The sequence below is a fragment of the Cyrtonyx montezumae genome, unplaced genomic scaffold (assembly GCF_038088225.1).
Source record: "Cyrtonyx montezumae isolate F1298 unplaced genomic scaffold, pur_monq_1.0 scaffold_14, whole genome shotgun sequence".
NCBI lineage: Eukaryota > Metazoa > Chordata > Aves > Galliformes > Odontophoridae > Cyrtonyx > Cyrtonyx montezumae.
In genome coordinates, this window is record NW_027071870.1 from 2,084,181 (window position 1) to 2,102,389 (window position 18,209).

The 18,209-nt window shown below is 41.8% G+C and overlaps 1 protein-coding gene across 2 annotated transcripts; it reads left to right on the forward strand.

The window, feature by feature from the left end:
• Positions 1-646: 646 nt before the first annotated feature.
• TFPI2 (tissue factor pathway inhibitor 2) lies at positions 647-5,819 on the forward strand. Of its 2 annotated transcripts, none has more exons than XM_065731235.1 (5): positions 647-777; positions 854-1,033; positions 1,406-1,591; positions 2,799-2,972; positions 5,306-5,819. In XM_065731235.1, the coding sequence occupies exons 1-5, from the start codon at positions 696-698 to the stop codon at positions 5,407-5,409; spliced, it is 726 nt and encodes a 241-aa protein (XP_065587307.1). In that variant the 5' UTR covers positions 647-695; the 3' UTR covers positions 5,410-5,819. The 2 variants fall into 2 exon arrangements, with proteins under 2 accessions (XP_065587307.1, XP_065587308.1); XM_065731236.1 differs by having other exon boundaries at positions 649-777; positions 1,406-1,585.
• Positions 5,820-18,209: the final 12,390 nt, after the last annotated feature.

Consider the following 18,209-nt stretch of genomic DNA (forward strand, 5'->3'; position numbering starts at 1 on the left):
TGTTTTTTCTTTTTCCAACTGGAGGATCGAAGCTTTATTACAATCGCTGCACATCATGAGTTTACCCAAAAATGAGGGCATGTTATTAACGGCTGTAGCAGTAAGATCCCGAATCCGGTTTTCCCCCTTGGTGACGCATCACACTGTACCGGGATTCTGTTTGGTGTCGGTGTAGTTTTGTGCGTGTTTTTGTATGTTTGTGACTTCACCCAGCCGTGCTGTCTCCCGAAATCCACCTCTCTGCCCCATACAGCGGGCATACACCCGTCCGTCCCTCGGCGTTTCCAGGCGTCCGACGCCGGCTCGGTCCCTGAGGTTGGCCAGCACCAGAGCAGGCTGAATGCGGCCGGCTGGAGGGCTGCTGCCGCCCCGCGCCCGCCCGGGCTCCGTCATTAACGGGAATTTCTCTTCGGGAGCCGTCCCGTACCACGGCCGTGGAGCTCCGCCAGCGCCGCGCAGCCCCGGCCGAGCCCCCCACCCCCCCCGCCCCGGTCCGCGGGGCTCACGCAGGCGCGCGTCCCGCCGCGCCCCGCCGCCGACCTGCTGCCCCGTGAATCACCCCTTCCCCTCCCACAACGTGCGCAAGGAGGGAGGCGGCCCGGGGAAGCCGTGTCGACGCATATAAACGCTGCCGTCGGGCCGGCCAGCGCTGACCGCTCCCGGGACCCTGCATCTATCCCGCCCGCCGCCGCGACATGGCCGCCGGCTCTCGCCTCCCGCTGCCCGCGCTGCTGCTGCCGCTGGCCTGTGCCGCCCTGGCACCGCGCGGCCTCACAGGTAGGAGCGGGGCGCGGGCGGAGATCGGGGCCGGGGCCGCGATGGTGCGCTCATCCCCGGCCTTGTGTCTCCGCAGACAAGCAGCGCGCCTGCCTGCTGCCCCCCGACGACGGGCCGTGCCGCGCCCTGGTGCCGCGCTGGTACTACGACAGGTACACGCAGAGCTGCCAGGAGTTCAGCTACGGCGGCTGCCACGGCAACGCCAACAACTTTCTCAGCTACGACGACTGCGAGAAGAGCTGCTGGACCATCAAGAGTGAGTGCGGAGCACCGAGAGCCCTCGGGTGCGGGGGGCATCACGCCTCGGGAGCTGCGTCAGCCCGGGCAGGGAGCTGTGTTGGATGGGAACGTGCATACCTCCTCCCTTAGAATCAAACTTAGTGTTATAACAAGTGTCTAATTAATGCATCGGATTCCTCCTGCCAAGTTTGTCCCACGTTACTAAGGAGTGCAGGTGCTGGGACAAGCTGAGGCTTGCTACAACTGGCACAGCCACACTTGGTGTGCAACGCTGTACTGTTGGGATGGGGGCACAAAGGGTTGGTTTTACTGAGGATGCAATGCCGTGCTGTGGGGATGAGGGCATGAAAGGATGGTTTTACTGACTGTGAAACTGTTTTTGTTGCAGAGGTGCCCAAACTGTGCCGGATGGAGGCTGACACAGGACCCTGCCGCGGGCACATAAGAAGATATGCCTTCAACTTGAGTTCGATGAGGTGTGAGGAGTTCGTCTATGGGGGCTGCTACGGGAATGGCAACAACTTCAAGGACCTGCAGTCCTGTGTGGATCACTGTCTGCCAGAGAAAAGTAACGGTTGTCCCAAATCCTTAATAAACTAGATCGTTTGAAAGCGATATGAAGATGATACTTTATTTGGTATTTTGCTCTAGATACCTGCACAGTGGTGATTGTGAAGATATCTATAGTGCAGATGCTTATAATTGTCTTCAGGTTGTGGTGTGTGGCTGCTCTCACCCGTTTTTTACCGAGAGTGCTCTATTACTCTGATGTAGTGACTTTAAATTTGAGCACAGCTGCACCCAGCCAGCTGCTTGCCTTCTAGGGAGCTGTGTACCTGTAAGCTGAAGGGCAGTGAGGTGGGAGATCTGTGCTGGGACAGATGTCTAAGGCATTGTGGCTGTCATGGTCAGGGAGGTGATGTCCTGATATATGCAGAGGCTCCTTTATGAATTCAAGCCTGAGGGATGCTGTTGGGAGTGCTGAAAACTCCACACCATCTAATTCAACTGCTGATGGAAGACTTTTTGCCTCATCTGGCGTGGCCCTTCCCTGCCTCTTCGTACCAACTTTTAAGAGGAGAGAGGGTAATTATAAGGAGGTGACTGTAGATGGATGCTTTCATAAACACATGGTTGATACCTGTTGCAGGACAGTGCCTTTAAAGAGCAGCTACCAGAATAGTGTTGCTGTCTATTCTTCATTAGTGCTTTATGAGACAGTTATTTTTGGTCGATGACAGATTGTCACCATTTCCTTAAGCAAATGCTGAATTATTTTTAATTTCTGTTAGTGAAATGTCTCCAGAAACAGAAGTAAGATTTTGTTAAACGCAAACATCCTTGTGAGAAATATGGTGAGCTTTTGTACTTTTTGTAGCAATTAGGCAGGATTTACTAGCAAAACTGTGTAGCAAGGGCAGACAAAATAGTTCCTTTCTCACCTACAGAGGTAATTCCACTGGATCGCTGTTGTGTTCCTGTAAATATAGAATCAGACTGCTGTCTGCCTCCCATGAACATCTCTGCTTTCTCAAATACAGCACTGCATTTGGGAAAAGCAGATTAATTTCACTTGTGGACTACTAAGTTTGTTTTCTGGGATTGACTGCTGCTTTCTCCAATGTATAACTCATAGGAATAGTAACCCTCTGAAGTCATTGGTAACACTCATGTCAGTTCAATTGGAGTAATGGGTGTTTAGCAACCAAACTACTTGCATGGTAAGTTTTAATATGCTAGGCATAGAGATTATATAAATGATCTCATTTTTCTTTTTCAAGCTGGTCCCTTGTTATGCTATAGCCCAAAGGATGAAGGATTGTGCTCCTCTTCTGTGCCCCGTTATTACTATGACACCACGAGTAAATCGTGCAAGGAGTTCAAGTACACTGGCTGTGGTGGAAATGCCAACAACTTCGTTACTGAAGTAGATTGCTACAATGTCTGTAGAAAAGGTAAGATTTCTTGGTATTTTGTCAGTCAAAAGCAGATAAACCAATCCATACACCAGTACTAGGTGTTCAGTGTGTTCTTTTACTCACCATGTTTTTTATAAATTATGCTTTTTTACAGTTTGAACTAAGTATTCTCAAAGGAGGGGAAAACTGAGATGCAATGCTAAATTGTTCATGTGAGAAGAGTGTTGTGTGGTGATTACTCAATTTTTAATTTTTAAGTGAAATGTGAAGAAAGGCACATGAAAAGACTGTTTAATTTAGTAGAGCCCACAAGGAATCAGTCTTTAAATTGCTGAGTACGAGCAACAACACTAATTAAGGTTTTACTTTCTTCCAGATGCTTTAAAGTAGGATTAAAGCAAGTTGTGAAATCAATTTACTTTTTTTCTTTAACATTTTTAGCAGCTAACACCCTCTCCTGATTCTCTGCTGCCTGTTCCCATTCCCATTCCCACTGCTAAAATTTCTGCCTCATCACTTGTGTGGAATCTGAGGCCATGGAGGGAAGGGTTAGGAATTATGGCTATATATATTTTTTTCTTAATGATTTTATTCAAGCCAGCTACTTTTTGTGCTTGTAATTCAAAATGGTTGTGCTGTTAGCTGCAGTAATATGTTCATATCCACTGTTGCAGATCTAATACTCTAATTTGATTTATTTGGTATGTAAATCTATGAGAGAGGGAAAAGCATAATTAATGTAAATCCTCAGAACAGTCAGGAAGCAGACACAGCACAAAACTTAAAAATTTATACTAACAGGGAAAAAATAGGGCTGTACCTAACATATACTTCGCTTTCGAAAACAACAACACCACCAAAACCTGTATCTATTTTAAACATGAGACATTTACAGTGCCCAGGTACTGCTGTATTTAAGGTGTGTGGAAGGCTTAAGTCAGGAGATGATTATCCAGTTCTGGGCTTGAAGTCCATGGCTATTGCAGCTGGTAGTTGAAGAGCTGTGAGTACTGACCCCAGAAGTAAAAATACTGCTTGCCAGTTACTCATGGCAGTACTATTTCTGTGGCATAGCACTCTGACTGTACCTCTGCCATTCTGGCATTATAAGGGAGACTTAATGGTGTGCTAATTCTATCAGAGATGCCTATGATTACCTAATCTGCATCTATTACTCCCTGGAAGTGGTAGGGCCAGGCTCCAGCCTAAGCATGCAAAGAGAGAGGAGGAAGGAAATCACCTCTTCAGTACCTTGCCCTCTGTTCCTGCATATCCAGCCATATCCTCTCTGGGGGCTCTCCTCTGCTCCCTCTTCACAGGGAAGAAAGACATGAAGAAAAGTTGTGTCTTGTTATTAGTGCAACAGATAGGAAAACCCAAAGGATTTGTTATGATTTACTTGTGCATTTCAAAATTCAGTAAGGTGTTGACAACCAAAGCCCATAGTTAAGGGCATAATTAGTTTATGTACGTATACATTTCTATAGCTTGGGAGTGTACAGCAACATTAGGTAAATCTTTAAGGCAACTTAGTCTACTCTTCTCCCCTTCCCAAAGTTCCCCTCCCTATTATCTTTCTTGTAACCTTCTGGAGTCTAAAGTTGAAATCACTTAGCCTCTTTTATGTAAGTATGTAACTGCTGTTTAACATGATGTATAGCTTTTGGAATCACAAGGTACCTGAATAATTTCATTTTAGAAGATTAGAGTAGAAAAGAAAACAGTTGCAGTGAAAGCAAATGAATTGGAAACTGCGTGCCAGGGCTCTGTGTGCAGATGAACTGGCAGTGCTCTGTTAAAGACTTTTGTAAAGTACTGTTGTACTTTGTCAAGTACTGGTTTTCAGGACTGTACTCACACACTTTGTGTGGCCTTTGTCAGCTCTTCTGGAAATTACCCCAACTGCTGCCTTGGAGCACTCTGCAGCATCTGAGTGGAAAGCCTGTTCTGTGCAGGAACCCAAAGAATTTTATCTTTGTTCCATCTCCCACATGTACTGGTTATAATTAGATTTTGCCCTTTTGTTGCTCAAAGAAATGGAGCAATAGTTTTCTTTTTCTTTCGCAAGTAGAGGGGGGCATACATTCTGGTGTTATTGCAGGGCAACTAGAATAAACTTGCATTCTTTCTCAGGAAAAGGACAAACAAAGAAAAAAACAGAGTCCTGTGCCATAGTAGGTGCACTGAGAACCTTACTGTGTGTGAGAATAGGGTGTCCAGAACTCATGCGACAGTTTCTGACATGAGTGTTATTATTGGGTTCAAGTGGCTTAACAGCATCATAAATAATAATAAAAAAAAAAAGTCCAATGAAGAGTAATAACAACTTGGTCATTCTGCATGGCTCACTACTTCCTTTACTTTCTTAGCAGGGAGTCAGAAACCGACCATCAACAAGCCAAAAGATCTCCTCCGCAGAAAAATGATGAGAAAACTGATCAAAAAGCCTCAGACACGTCACCCAAAGTCTTAAATCTAATGTGCCATTGAGTGCTTGAAACACTTTGCTGACTCTTCGTTCCATTTTTGTATGATAACTTCCACTCAGTTTTGTACATTGACATATAGTTCTGTCTTTCAGAACTGCTTGTTTTCCAACTTACTTTTTATAAAGGACTGCGTTTAATAGAAGCAGAATGAACCTAATTATGGTTCTTCTACTCTGTTGTATTCACAGTAATACTTTGCCAGATATTTAGATTTCCATGTTTTTATGGGGGAATATTACTACTGCCTTGGGAGAATATTTCAGCTGTTAAAATCAGTTAAGATTTGAAAAGAAGTTGCCTTAGTGTAACTAAGGAGAATACAAAGCAAAGTTTGTGCAATGGATTTTATTTTTATTTTTTGCACCTTCTCCTTGCTAAATAGAGGGCACCTTTCAGAAGTTCAGAAGCTCATAGCCCTGCAGTTTCACATACTTTGTCATTTCAATAGGCAGCTCTTTACAGTCACACTGATAGTCAAAACTTTTTAGCCTTTGTAACAGAAGAAATATAAACATAAGTCTGGTTCATCCCATCAGAAAGAATTGGGATCAGGGATATTTTGAAAAATACTCTGACAATGAGTAACCTACTTGAGTATTAGAAGGAAAATGTTGATAATACTTTGTCATGATGTTTGCAATTTCAACTAAGTTGTACTCCAGATCCTCCTATGGCATAAATCAGCATTTTTTTATTTTTTATTTTTTAATTAAACACACTGAAGACACCTGCTGAGGGTCTTGATAGCTGTGTTTATGGGTCGTGTTAAAAAAACAGAAGCTTCTGCAAATGTCACATATCTGAGGCACTGTTGTATTTCTTAGGTTATGCCTGTGGCAATATTATTGCACTTTTGTATTTGAACCGTGTCTGAATTTCAATTCATTTCACTCACAATGTTTTCTACTATGAATTGATAAGTAATATTAATAAATTTTTTGGGAAGAAGAGCTTGTTTTCTTTCATATGATTCTGTTAATTACCCTGAGTGACTTGCACGCACCAATATTTGTTATGGAACCTATTATCTACTAATTATGACTAGCAGAGTTTAGCTGTCTCTTAAATCATTTCCTTATGCTGAAGTCTCCATGTGAAGAAAGCCATTAAACTGCATTGATGTCATTCGGCCATGACAGTTCTTACAGCTCGGTTGGCTCCATTAGGAACTGCAGTTGAAAGGGTGCTTGGCTCAGATGACTGCTGCTGGCTGTCCTGTCTGATGCTATGCTGCCTGATTAGCTTTTGTGAGGGTGGTGGGCTGAGATGTGAAATTCCTTTCAGTTCCAGCTGGATGGTTTCAGGGGCCTGCTTTATCCCTATTTCAGTGAGGGTACATGGTAGGAAAACTAGCCAAGATTTGTTTTTTCTGATTTTTCTCTCATCTCCATGCTTGCGGCTGAAGCAGGAAACTGCTTGCTGTAGTCATCCTACCACTCTATTTCTTGTCCTTTATCTCGAAAGAAACTGCCTTATTTCAGTGGATCTTTCATCCTAGCCCTGTCCCATGACTCAGCCCTGAGCTAAGTCTGGGGTGTGCTGGCCTGGTGCTGCCAGGATTTTGGCTGAGGCTGTTTACTGAGCCCAAGAGGCTGCTCTAGCTTTGGGAGTGATTAGAGCTCTCTGGTGGGACGTGAAGCACACTAACCAATGGGCACTGTCTCGTCTCTTTCCTCAGATTGTGAATTTTGGCTGATCTTCAGGCAGCGGTGGCCCAGAGTATCCCTCTGGATGCCTGGCACTATGGTTTGGGAGGCCCCAGCTGCATTTGCTATGGCTTGTGAACTGGTTTAGAAAAAGAAGCCCATTTCAGAAGTTCTAATTCAGTTTAACTGCTTTTTAACAGCAGAGGGTGGCTGTCCTTCAGCAGCATCACTCTGGGAAATAATCTGCTTTAGAAATGGGCTAACAGTGCATGGGCTCGGCCTCCTCCCAGCACAGCAGTGGCAGCTGCAGGCCCCTGCAGTGTGGCTCTCCCTGTGCTCTTTCTTTTCATGCAGGAAATATTCAAAGTATAAGAGCCCATTTCTAGGGTACTCCGTGAAATATCAGAGGCTTAGGTTTGAATCTCCTACCTACCTAGGACCAAACAAGAATTTAAGCTAAGACAGTTTTTATACTTAACAGGTTTCCTAATAGAACAAGATTGAGGCTGTAGAAATTTCTCAGTCTCTATTCTACTATTCCACCTAATAAAAATTGTACTTTCTTTCCAGGTAAATGTCTTAATCTCTCTCCCTCTCTCTCTTTTATTTTTATTTATTTTTTATTTTTTTAAGACTTTCAGGAATTTCAGCTGCCACCTTGCTGTTTTGTTTGATGTGCTTAGGTTACTCTGCTACCTCTCCAGAATCCTGTGGCTTTGACTAATCTAAATAATTCCCTATTACCTACAGCATTTTATATGACTCATAACTTACTTCCTTCTTCAGCTTGCTGATGAAACAACCATGGCCCAAGGTTGGGTCAGCTGTTAGCGTTTTGCCACGTTGAAAATTGATGCTGCTCACTCCATCCTGCAAATTAACATTTATTATAGTAGCCAGTGTCCAGCAACTGCTATAGTGTGTCACAGCACAAATTTCTGCTGCAGAGGAGGGAAGCAGTGATTATAATCAGTTGGGTTCATCTCATCTTGCATAGGTAGACTTCCCTGGAAGCTCATGACTAATGATTTGCATGGAACAGTCATACCTGCTGCTTAACAGCAGCTGCTGAAATAAGCTGATCTGACTAAATGCCATTGCAAATATGGACACAGATCTTTAACTTTCCATTGCAGTCCATAGTTCTGGTTCTTTTCTTAGTGGTACTTTGTGAAGAAGTACATCAAAGATTCCATAAAAAGGAAAATTTGCACTGATTCTTTCTCCTTAGTCTGTGCAACACTCAGGGAATGGCTTTGCAGTATTCCAGGAGCAGGAGAGTGGCTTCATCTTTGTATGTCAGTGGAAACTTAAAGTGTCAAAAAGAAAAATAATGGAATTTTTTTTTTTACTGATAGGCTGAATGATGGGAGACTAAATTTCACTATGTCTTATTTTAACAGCAACAGCACTAATAAATGACTTTCTCAGAATTACATCATGAGCAAAATGGCAGTCAGTTGGTGTTGCATTGATGGAGTTGGATTTCCAACTGCCAGAAATGTCTCCATTCCTCTCTTGATCCTTCAGCTGAGGAGGCTGAAAATGTGGAATGTCTTAATGAACAGTTGTTCACTAGATACAATGAGCCACGTTAAAAAAAAGTAAATCACAGAATCACAGAATTGTAGGGGTTGGAAGGGACCTCTAGAGATGATCATCGAGTCCAACTCCCCTGCCAAAGCAGCTCCCTAGCCCAGGTTGTACAGGTAGGTGTCCAAGCAGGTCTTGAATGTTTCCAGAGAAGAGACCTCCACCTCTCTGTGCAGCCTGTGCCAGTGCTCCATCACTGCACTGTGAATATATTTAAAGACATGGATCTAAGGAACATGAGGTACAGGGATGAGGCTGGACACTTCTCAGCAGTGTGTGATGAGCTGTGAACTTGCATCTCAATCACTGGTGACAGAATTGGTCCCTAAGCTTAAGGTCAACCATAACCTGAGGGCAGCTCTCTGTTATCCAGGCAGTGACCAGAAATCTGTTGCACTACATACATGTGCTCCAGCTGTGGTTGTGCAAAACTGCAAGAACGACACAGATGTGCCAAAGTTATTGAGCGCTTACGTTAGTGATATTGAAAGCAAAATCTACTTCATTATCTTTCTAGAAAGCTTTGTATTATTACGTGTAACTATCACTGCTGGTAATTAGCACAGAGACCAACAGTGACAGTTACACGTATGTTTTATGGTGGTCCTGTGAAGTAACGTCTATCATCTGATAAATTACTTAATTGCTGTGGAGAAGATGTATTAATCATCATATATAAAACCTAATGAGCAGTAGTGATATTAAAAAAATCCAAGTAAACAAGAAGTCTGAAAGTGTGTTCCTGTGGTGTAAAGCAACTGATGTGACCATGAGCTGTGATTGTCAATCTTGTGAGCATACAGCAATATGAACCCTTTTTTTTTTTTTCTCATGCTAGATACTCAATATATATATTTGTGAAGTTACTATATATGTATATATATATAGAGAGAGAGAGAGACCATGAAAATATATAGTGGATATATATATATATAAATATATATAAATATAAATATATATATAAAACTATATTTGATATAGTGAAGGCCTTACTACATTAACTATGAGTGAAGTTCTCTCACAGATCTGACAGTTGTGTTACACGTTTTTTGCTCGGTGAGTTTTCTGGGTGGTGAGGTACTGCTTGCTTAGCAAACTGCAGCAGCTTTTCTATGAGGCCAGTGCATGATTTAAATTTTTAAAGGTTAATACAAAGCCCAGCATTAAAACTCACAGTAACTTATAAATGCATATGAGCGCTATTCTCTATGGGATATTTTTCTCTGAGTGTGGAAGCCAGATAAAGAGGATAAATTATACTAATAAAAGCTACTCAAATAGTCAAGAGAGCAAGTTTGAAAAATATACCTCATTATCAAGCTTCCTATCATAGTAGTAGTTTTCAACAAGCAGAAATCTTGATTTTTTAACAATGTTAAAAAATAATACTGTATAAAAAAAACCTCCAGAAGAAAGCAGCAAGACTAGCAAGAGCTTTTGAATTTCTCTCTTTATTTTTCTCTATAAAGACATTTTCTCAATTTTTTCTCTCTATAAGTGGGAGGGAAGTCATATGAGAAAAACAGTGATGACAAATGGTATTTACTGCTCTCTGAAGGACATGGGCTGCCATGCTGGAGTACAAGGAGTCAGCACAGCTCCCACAGTGCCAGCCAGAGGGACTCTCCCACGATTTCAACAGGACCTGAAACAAGTCCAAGCATTGCAACAACCTCCATCAACTGCAGGACAGTGGTTTTGCACAGAACAGTGTTCTCTGACTGCAGCAGATGTATCTGCTTTACAATCATAGAATCACAGAATGGCTTGGGTTTGAAGGGACCTCAGAGATCATCCAGTACCAGGCCCTTGCTCTGGGCAGCACTGCCACTCACTAGATCAGGCTGCCCAGGGCCCCATCCTTGAGCACCTCCAGGGATGGGAAATCTCTCTGGGCAGCAGTGCCAGTGCCTCATCACTCTCTGAGTAAAGAATGTCTTCCTAACATCCAAACAAAATTTCCCCAAGTCTTTCTCAGCAGAGCTGCTCTTGTAAGTTCTTCTCCCAGTCTATATACATGTCTGGGATTGTTTTAACTTGAGTGCAAAAGCTTGCACTTGGCCTTGTTGAACCTCATTAAATTCACATGGGCCCACTTGTCAAGCATGTCCAGGTCCCTTTGGATGGCACCACTTCTTTCTATTGTATCAGCTGCACCACTCAGCTTGGACTTATCTGCAAACTTGCTGAGAGTGCATCTGATCCAATTGCCTGTGTCACTGATAAAGATGTTAAGGAGTACTGGTGCCAAGAAAGACCCCTGGTGGGCTCCACTCATCACCAGCCTCCACCTGGACATGGAGCCATTGAGAAAAACCCTCTGGCTGTGGCCATCCAACCAATTCCTTACCCACCAAATCGTCCACCCTTTAAGCCCATCTCTCTCCTATTTAGAGATAAGGATGTGGTGTTGGACCAGTGTGAGGCACTTCACCTGTGCTCTTCTTCAATTCTTATCCATGGGTGCAAGTCAGTGAGCAAAAATCCCAGCAAAAATGGTCCCTACTATTATTTAAGTGCACACACTACTGTTGGATGCTCAGTGTCAGTGACTGTGTGCTCTGGTGAAGCAATAGATCTCTCCCCTCTGGGAAAGTACTAACTCATTGCTTTACCCCAGTGTGTCTCCACACAGGACAGGCATCACAATTCCTCTGAAGTCTATTTTAGAAAAACATGGGAAAATATCTGTCTTAATATTAAAGGTGTTGACTTGACTAGGTTTTATCAGGAGTTTTTCTTTGCAACTTTAAAAAGTACTGAACTTCAATATTTTCAAGACCCACTTCTATCAAAATGTAAAGCAATAATGAGATAAAGTGAGATTGATTTATGTTGAAGGAACTTTAAAATCTCCTTATTTAGACATAAAGTCATTGGATAGCTTGGATGTTCTTTCTTCTGATGTATTAAGTGCTACTGGAAACCTAAGCTAAGCGTCAATTTTGTACTCGCAATTAAACCAGGCTCCTTTAGCTGATCTTCTCATGGCATTTTTGCATCATTTTATTGTAAACTAATCTAAGCTGTGATGAACAAAAACTGGACAGTGTAAATCAGAATAAATTCTAATTTCCACAGAACTATTTAAAGCTGCAACACCTGGGAAAAGAAAAAGCAGTGTTAAAGTAAAGCCTGTTTTTATTTTTATTTTATTTTTATTTTTTGGTCAATTTTGAATCTTCTTTTTCAAACTGCAACTGAAAAAAAGATTATAGATTGCACTCTGTGGTTGTGCTGATGGAAAGCTGCTCTCATCTCCGGATATACAACAGAGGAGATCTTTGCAAACCTATTGAAATGGTGCTGGCAGAGCATTGTCCAACTCTTAGTGCCTTAGTTTTGAACAGACATCTGTACTTAGCGCTCCTATTACCAGCAGATGGAATTATGCCTTTAAATCTTGTAGGCATTGAGATTTTATCCATGGTGAATTGCAGAATCCCATGGAAAGTAGCTCAGAGGACTCCAAAAAAAGAGGCAGGGCATGTTTCCCACACTTGAAAAAAGTAAATCGGCAGAATATAAAAGCCATCATGGCTCTGCAGGCTCAAGAGGTGACTGAAGGTGTGTTTTCTAGTTGTGCACAGATGCTGGTGCCTTTGCTGGGAAATCTTCATCTGGAGAGAAGAAGGGAGACTCAGAAGTGGCTGAGCTGGCTTCCCCTGCTGTACACTGCCAATCCCTGCTGCAGTGCTCCTGCAGAGCCGGGGAATGTGGCACCTGGCGTCTTGCTCCACGAGAATGAGCAGAGGGTATGCAGAGTTTGAGTTTATCTTAAGTGAAGAGTAATGTAATTCCAGAAATGCAAATTAGTTCTCTGAGGACATCACTAAGAAACTAGGGACCAAGCTGAGTCTAGGCAACCAGTGTTCTTCCCATAACCACTGCTGGGGGAAATCCCTATTCCCAACACATGCCACAGGCCTTGCTGGGTTTGGGGAGGACACCAGCACTAGTGCTGGGCACAGCTGGGGGCAAATCCCAGCTTGGCAGGGACAGTGATGGTGTATTTGCTCCGGATAGGGATAGAGAAGTTACTATGGGAAGAGAGAGAGCCTGAAGAGGAAGATGGACTTCCATCCTTCAGCACTGCACATACTGTTGGCCACACAGCAATATTACAGAACTATCATGCATCAGCTCATGTACAGACAGCAAAAAGAAATAAGAAATGGAAACAGCTGCCTGTCTTCTGTGAGTCACACACTATTAACAGACCTTCTAAATGCATCACTGTAGTCAGCAGCAGCCTAAAGGTAATTCTTTTCTCCAGCAGACATCCAAAATCATTAAAAATAAAGAATATTTTGTTTTCCAGCTGATGCAGTTTCTCAGTAGTGCTGGAGCAAATGCCCATAAAACACAGCAGTGCACAACTTCCGTACTTTTTCTAATGCTGAATGACTGTGGCAGTTCTTCCTCTATTACAAGGCATTCAAACTAAGCAGTCATGAGGAGAAGTTATAATGCAGGAGTAAATAACATGCCATACCCAGGAATGGGATGCATTATGACTAGCATCCATTTGCTGTTTTTCAGACTCTTGGATAGTCATGCTCCAAAAGATGATTCGGACTCAGTCTTTCTGTTTGCTTTGGCCATTAAGTTTCCATTTAGCAGACATTCAATTTTCAGGAAAAAAATGGTTGCTTTCATAACCAGCAACTCTGGAAACTGTTTTGTCTCAGAGAGACCTTAATGCAAAATGTTTAGTCTCTTCAGTGTCTCCTTCACCAGTAACGCTGTTCTTTCCTTGGTTTTAGTGATAAAAGAGAACCAAATGAAGGTCATAAGGAAAGCAGCTGCACATGCTATATCTGCACAGAATGTCAGCCACACTGAAGTTGGAAAAGTTGGAACTAGAAAGGATTGGGAAACAAAGACCACATTTACAGAAGTGTTTGGTTATTGGTACTTAGCTACCCAACTCCAATTGATAGAGTGGGAATTTCCCAGACACTTCAAAAAGTGTCTAGGGCACCTTATCTCTGCCCCTAGACATACATGTCTATCTCCATTTATGGAGGCAAATAGCTACACCTTTCATTTTCTGAGTACTGTGTTTCTTGCGGCTCATTCAGTTGTCCTTCTCAGAACTGCACATGTTGGTGTGGCCCAGGATTTATGCTCCCTCCCTACTTGTGTGCCAGCTGCCAGTATCCCATGATACTCGGCTGAGTGAGACGACCACAGACATGCATAATTTGGCCCACTGATGGGCAACTGCCTAGAATTAGAAGAATGAAAACCAGGAAAATAGGTGAAAATATACATGTACATATATAAACGCCTGACAGTGTAGCTGCTTAGGTGACCATCAGCGTCCAGGACCGGATCCCACTCTGCTGGTTTCTGCCTTTGAGTGAATGAACCAGAAATCAAAGTTGGTGAATTTTCTACTATTATTTTCCCAAAAACATAACTGATTTAAAGATAAAAATATATCCTTAAATTTCCTTAAATGCTGCAGTATGAGAAGATATCAAGACATGAACCACCTGCGGTCTGAATTTTGCAAACTAGAAACCTGTCTGACATTTTGAGCAATCAAAACCACACCCTTTTCCATTTGACTCTGATTTATTGACTAGAAAGCTCCCATATCATTCCCTCCCTCCATGGTTGCTGGTACTATCTGCAATTCCAGATAACATGAAAGAAAACTTGCTCTGCCAAAAATGGCTGTGGTTACCACTGTAATTTTCTAACATGGTTATCATTTTCACATTTCCACTTTCTGTGTTTCCCAGTTCAGAAATGAGTCATTCATAGGGAAAAAAAAAAATAAAGTGCTCATATTAAATTGGTTTCAGGACATTAAGAAAAAACATCTACCCCACCCCGTGATTAATTCATTAATCTATCTTTCAAAACAAGTAATCTAATTAGCTTGCAAACAAGAACATGACGCACACGTGGCTCTTCAAATGGTGTTGACATACTGAATAGCTCAGATTCCTGAGATACACTGCCTTTCACTTGATGCTTCCAGTTCCAGTAAGATCCAGGCCAGAATGCTTCTGCAGGGCACGGAATGCACTCATCTCCAATGCCAGGATACACTGAATAGGTCTCATCCTTTGGAGAAAATTGAAATTAGAAGTGCTTCTAGCCAACAATCCTAAGCTGACTAGGAAATATGAAGATTTTAAAAGACCTGGGAGCCATCTTTTAGCCTTTTCATAAGAACTAAAAGTCAACCAAAAATTCAGCAGCTCATGCGCATAGATACATATTTATACAAAAGACAAGGTCTGAAGAAGCAGACTGACCAGTGAAGAATACAAAGAGAAGTCTGTTAGCTTAGTTATCAATGCTACGCTGTGGCAAGAGGTCACAAAGTATAAAGTAAGGGTGGTGGTTTGGGGTGGACTGAAGCTGAAAGTCATGTATACCTATCATCCAATTAGAAGCCAATCCAGAAAAAGTACCCAACAAAATATTGCTGTTCTATTCTTAATGATACAATTAGCTTTAAATTTTTTCAGAAAATGCAACCACAATAAACAGTCTGCTTTTAGCCTTTCATTTCAATAGACTTCTTTTTTTTTTTTTCTGTTTATGTCTATTCTGTCATGTCACAAAATAGGACTTTGGTGAGCATGTGGCAGCTATCAGCATCTCAGTCCTTCTGGCTAATGGAGTAGATACAGCACCTAAGTCATCCTTGATGTCATCCAACAAGGAAGACTATTTTCTGGTAATGACTTCCTGATTTTTTGCCAACATTTTTGGGGGGGATGAATTGTAATATATCCCAAAACTATTCATCAACTTTTTTTTTCAAAGTTCAGCCCTAAAGAGAAGTAAATGCTAGCTATGCTGTTCATTACCATCTCTGTCTTGGAAATCTCTAGGGAATCCAGCCAGTTTCTGAGAATTCATTTAATTGACTGCTGAAAAGAGGAGGAAGTTATAAACATTATGATGAAGACAGGAAAGGCAAATGACCTATCACATTGACCCGAGTCTGGCAAGATGTCTTCTGGTACACCAATACTTGGTTAATGGCTGGGATGGGTGGAGACTGACGTGGGAAAATACATATATACCTTACATGTTGTGTAATGGTTCTTGCACTAGTTCCTTTCGCATGAGCTGAATCAGAAGGCTTTTTTGGGGTGGCCTTGTATCAGATTATGGGAAAGCCCAGAGATTTGGGTTCATGTGGGTTCAGTCATACAAATAAAGTTGCAGGGAGGTTAATGAGTACACTGAATTTGACAGTGATCAAGCTGAGAGTAAACCACAGACCAACAGAATTCACCCCACAAATGCCACTCTACAAGTGCCACCCTTAAGGGACATCCTGAACTTCAAAGAATGCAGGCTGAAAGCAACCGTTGCACTCAGAAAATGTGAAGTATAGGCCTAGTAAGCAGCATTGTCTGTCAAAAAACAGACTTCCTGTCCTCTATAAAGTTTGAAGATCTTCTGAATTTCAAATATTTTCCTCCATTGTTGGTCTGGAACAAAAGGAAAAAAAAAAGTAGAAATATCAGGCTTTTACTGATAAACTATTTTTTTTAATGATTTAATTACATTTCAAATGTATCACTTTTACCAGAAGAAGTATCAGAGTAGTTGAGACAAAACAAAATATGATGAGCATATGGAAGAAAAATGCTTTTCTCTTCTCATGCTGTTGACAAAAGCATGTTCTCACAAAAGAGCCGGTCTCAGTCAGACTGATGTTTCTCAACAGAAGGATTTTCCTTTTGTAATTGTGTGGCCAAGCCTAGTCAGAGACTTCATGTATATCTGGTTCATCTGTACTTATCACACTAATGAGAAATATTGGAAACCTGGCAGATGAAAAAACATGGACTGAATATTTGACTGAAGAGACCATGAAAAAATGCAGATGAGAACAAATGTTACAGCATTTGAAGTTCTACTAAACCTAGCAGTCCTTCCAGGATGCTTATATCACCACCATTAATGTACTAGTTTGAGCTATTTAATCTACAGGTGAGTTCTCTATTATCTGGGGCTTTGAGGCAGAGGTTCAGTGGATAATAGAGCTGTACAAAGAATATATTACAACCAAATACCAGCCCAAACAGCCTTGTGCAAATGCACCAATGCTACTTCTGGCCTGAACTGACTTTGAAACAACTATAAAGCTGCATTTGCTTGACACTGCACCTGAGCTAAGAAATCTTATCAACAAGACAATTGGAGACATTGTCTGTACCCAACACATAAATACACCTGAAGGCACAGTCTCCCAAGTTAGGGTTGTTGATTCTTATTATGCTCCTCTATGAATGAGACAACTTCTTTCATGACCACTTCGTAGAGCAGAAAGGAGTCTTCAGAAATCAAGATGGACATAATCTTACTTTATTTTGTCATGTTTTCTATTTCCATATTCAGTGTTAATGCAATTTTATTTGATACTCAGTGTCCTTACATACATTTTTTATGTTCTATGTTGATTACTAGATTCTTTTCCTTTAAACCCGTAAGTCCAGTATCTGGCATAAAGGCAAGAGAAGGTACTGTAGCAGTGTTTGGAATAGGTAGACATAGGACTCCTCACATATCTTGGACCCATTCTCATAACTCATAAGTATTTCAAAAAATAAAATCCTGTCACCTTTTACAAGCTGCAGATATAGCCATAACCATTTTGCCAGACATGATTGGCAGTGCGTATTACACAAGACTAACCTTTTATATATAGGAATATATTTGATGCTTTGGAAAAGACCTGGCCCCTAAATGTTTGTCATCCAGAAGACAGAAATACAGAATACAAGTCATATGGAGAAATGTATACATGAGTATATCTGAGTTTGCTTCAATTCCTCTTTCTAATGATACATAGATTGCTCTGAAAGTAATGCCTCCTGTTTATTTCCATGGAAACTACAGCAGGCACAAAGAGCTTTATAACAATGTTTGATAAAAAAAATTCAGCTACAAAACACCATTATTTTTCAACATATTCACCACCACTAGTCAATTCACACAGATGAGGTGATCAGGATGCTCTTCATTTCATGATGTGACAGCTATGAATTATGACCATCCAGAACGTGGCTAATCTTTCATGTCGCTGTCACCACTGCTGGAATGCACCACCTACCACCTCACTGTGCTCACATCCACTGTCTGGTCTCAAAATGTTCAGCAAGCATCGATGAATATCAGTGGGTGCCATTTATTCTGCATGGAATAATTTGATTCTATACCTTACTTCATATGCATTTCCATGTCAGACGCCATTCTGTCAGACTGTCCCTCTGCTGCCATCTGTCATACAGCAACAACACGTAATGGAATATTGGTGGGAAGTTTCAACCTCAACCATACCAACATCAACTGCTTCTGATGTTGTGGGTGTCATGGTTGTACTGCCAACATAAAGAAATACAAGACAGTACTTTTGAAGCAGCTCAAATATTAAAAAAAGTCCAGAAAACTAAGTGTAGGTAATATGTTATTCATGTGAAGTCGCCATTTTAGGAGCAAGTATTCATTTTTCCAAACTAAATGTTATTAATATGCTGAAGTGTGAAAGAAAGCTATTGTCT

Coding starts and splice junctions, on each gene's coding strand:
- TFPI2 (XM_065731235.1), top strand. CDS start 696: ATGGCCGCCGGCTCTCGCCTCCCGCTGCCCGCGCTGCTGCTGCCGCTG. Junction 778..853: donor GGCACCGCGCGGCCTCACAG/GTAGGAGCGGGG, acceptor GTGTCTCCGCAG/ACAAGCAGCGCGCCTGCCTG. Junction 1,034..1,405: donor GAGCTGCTGGACCATCAAGA/GTGAGTGCGGAG, acceptor TTTTTGTTGCAG/AGGTGCCCAAACTGTGCCGG.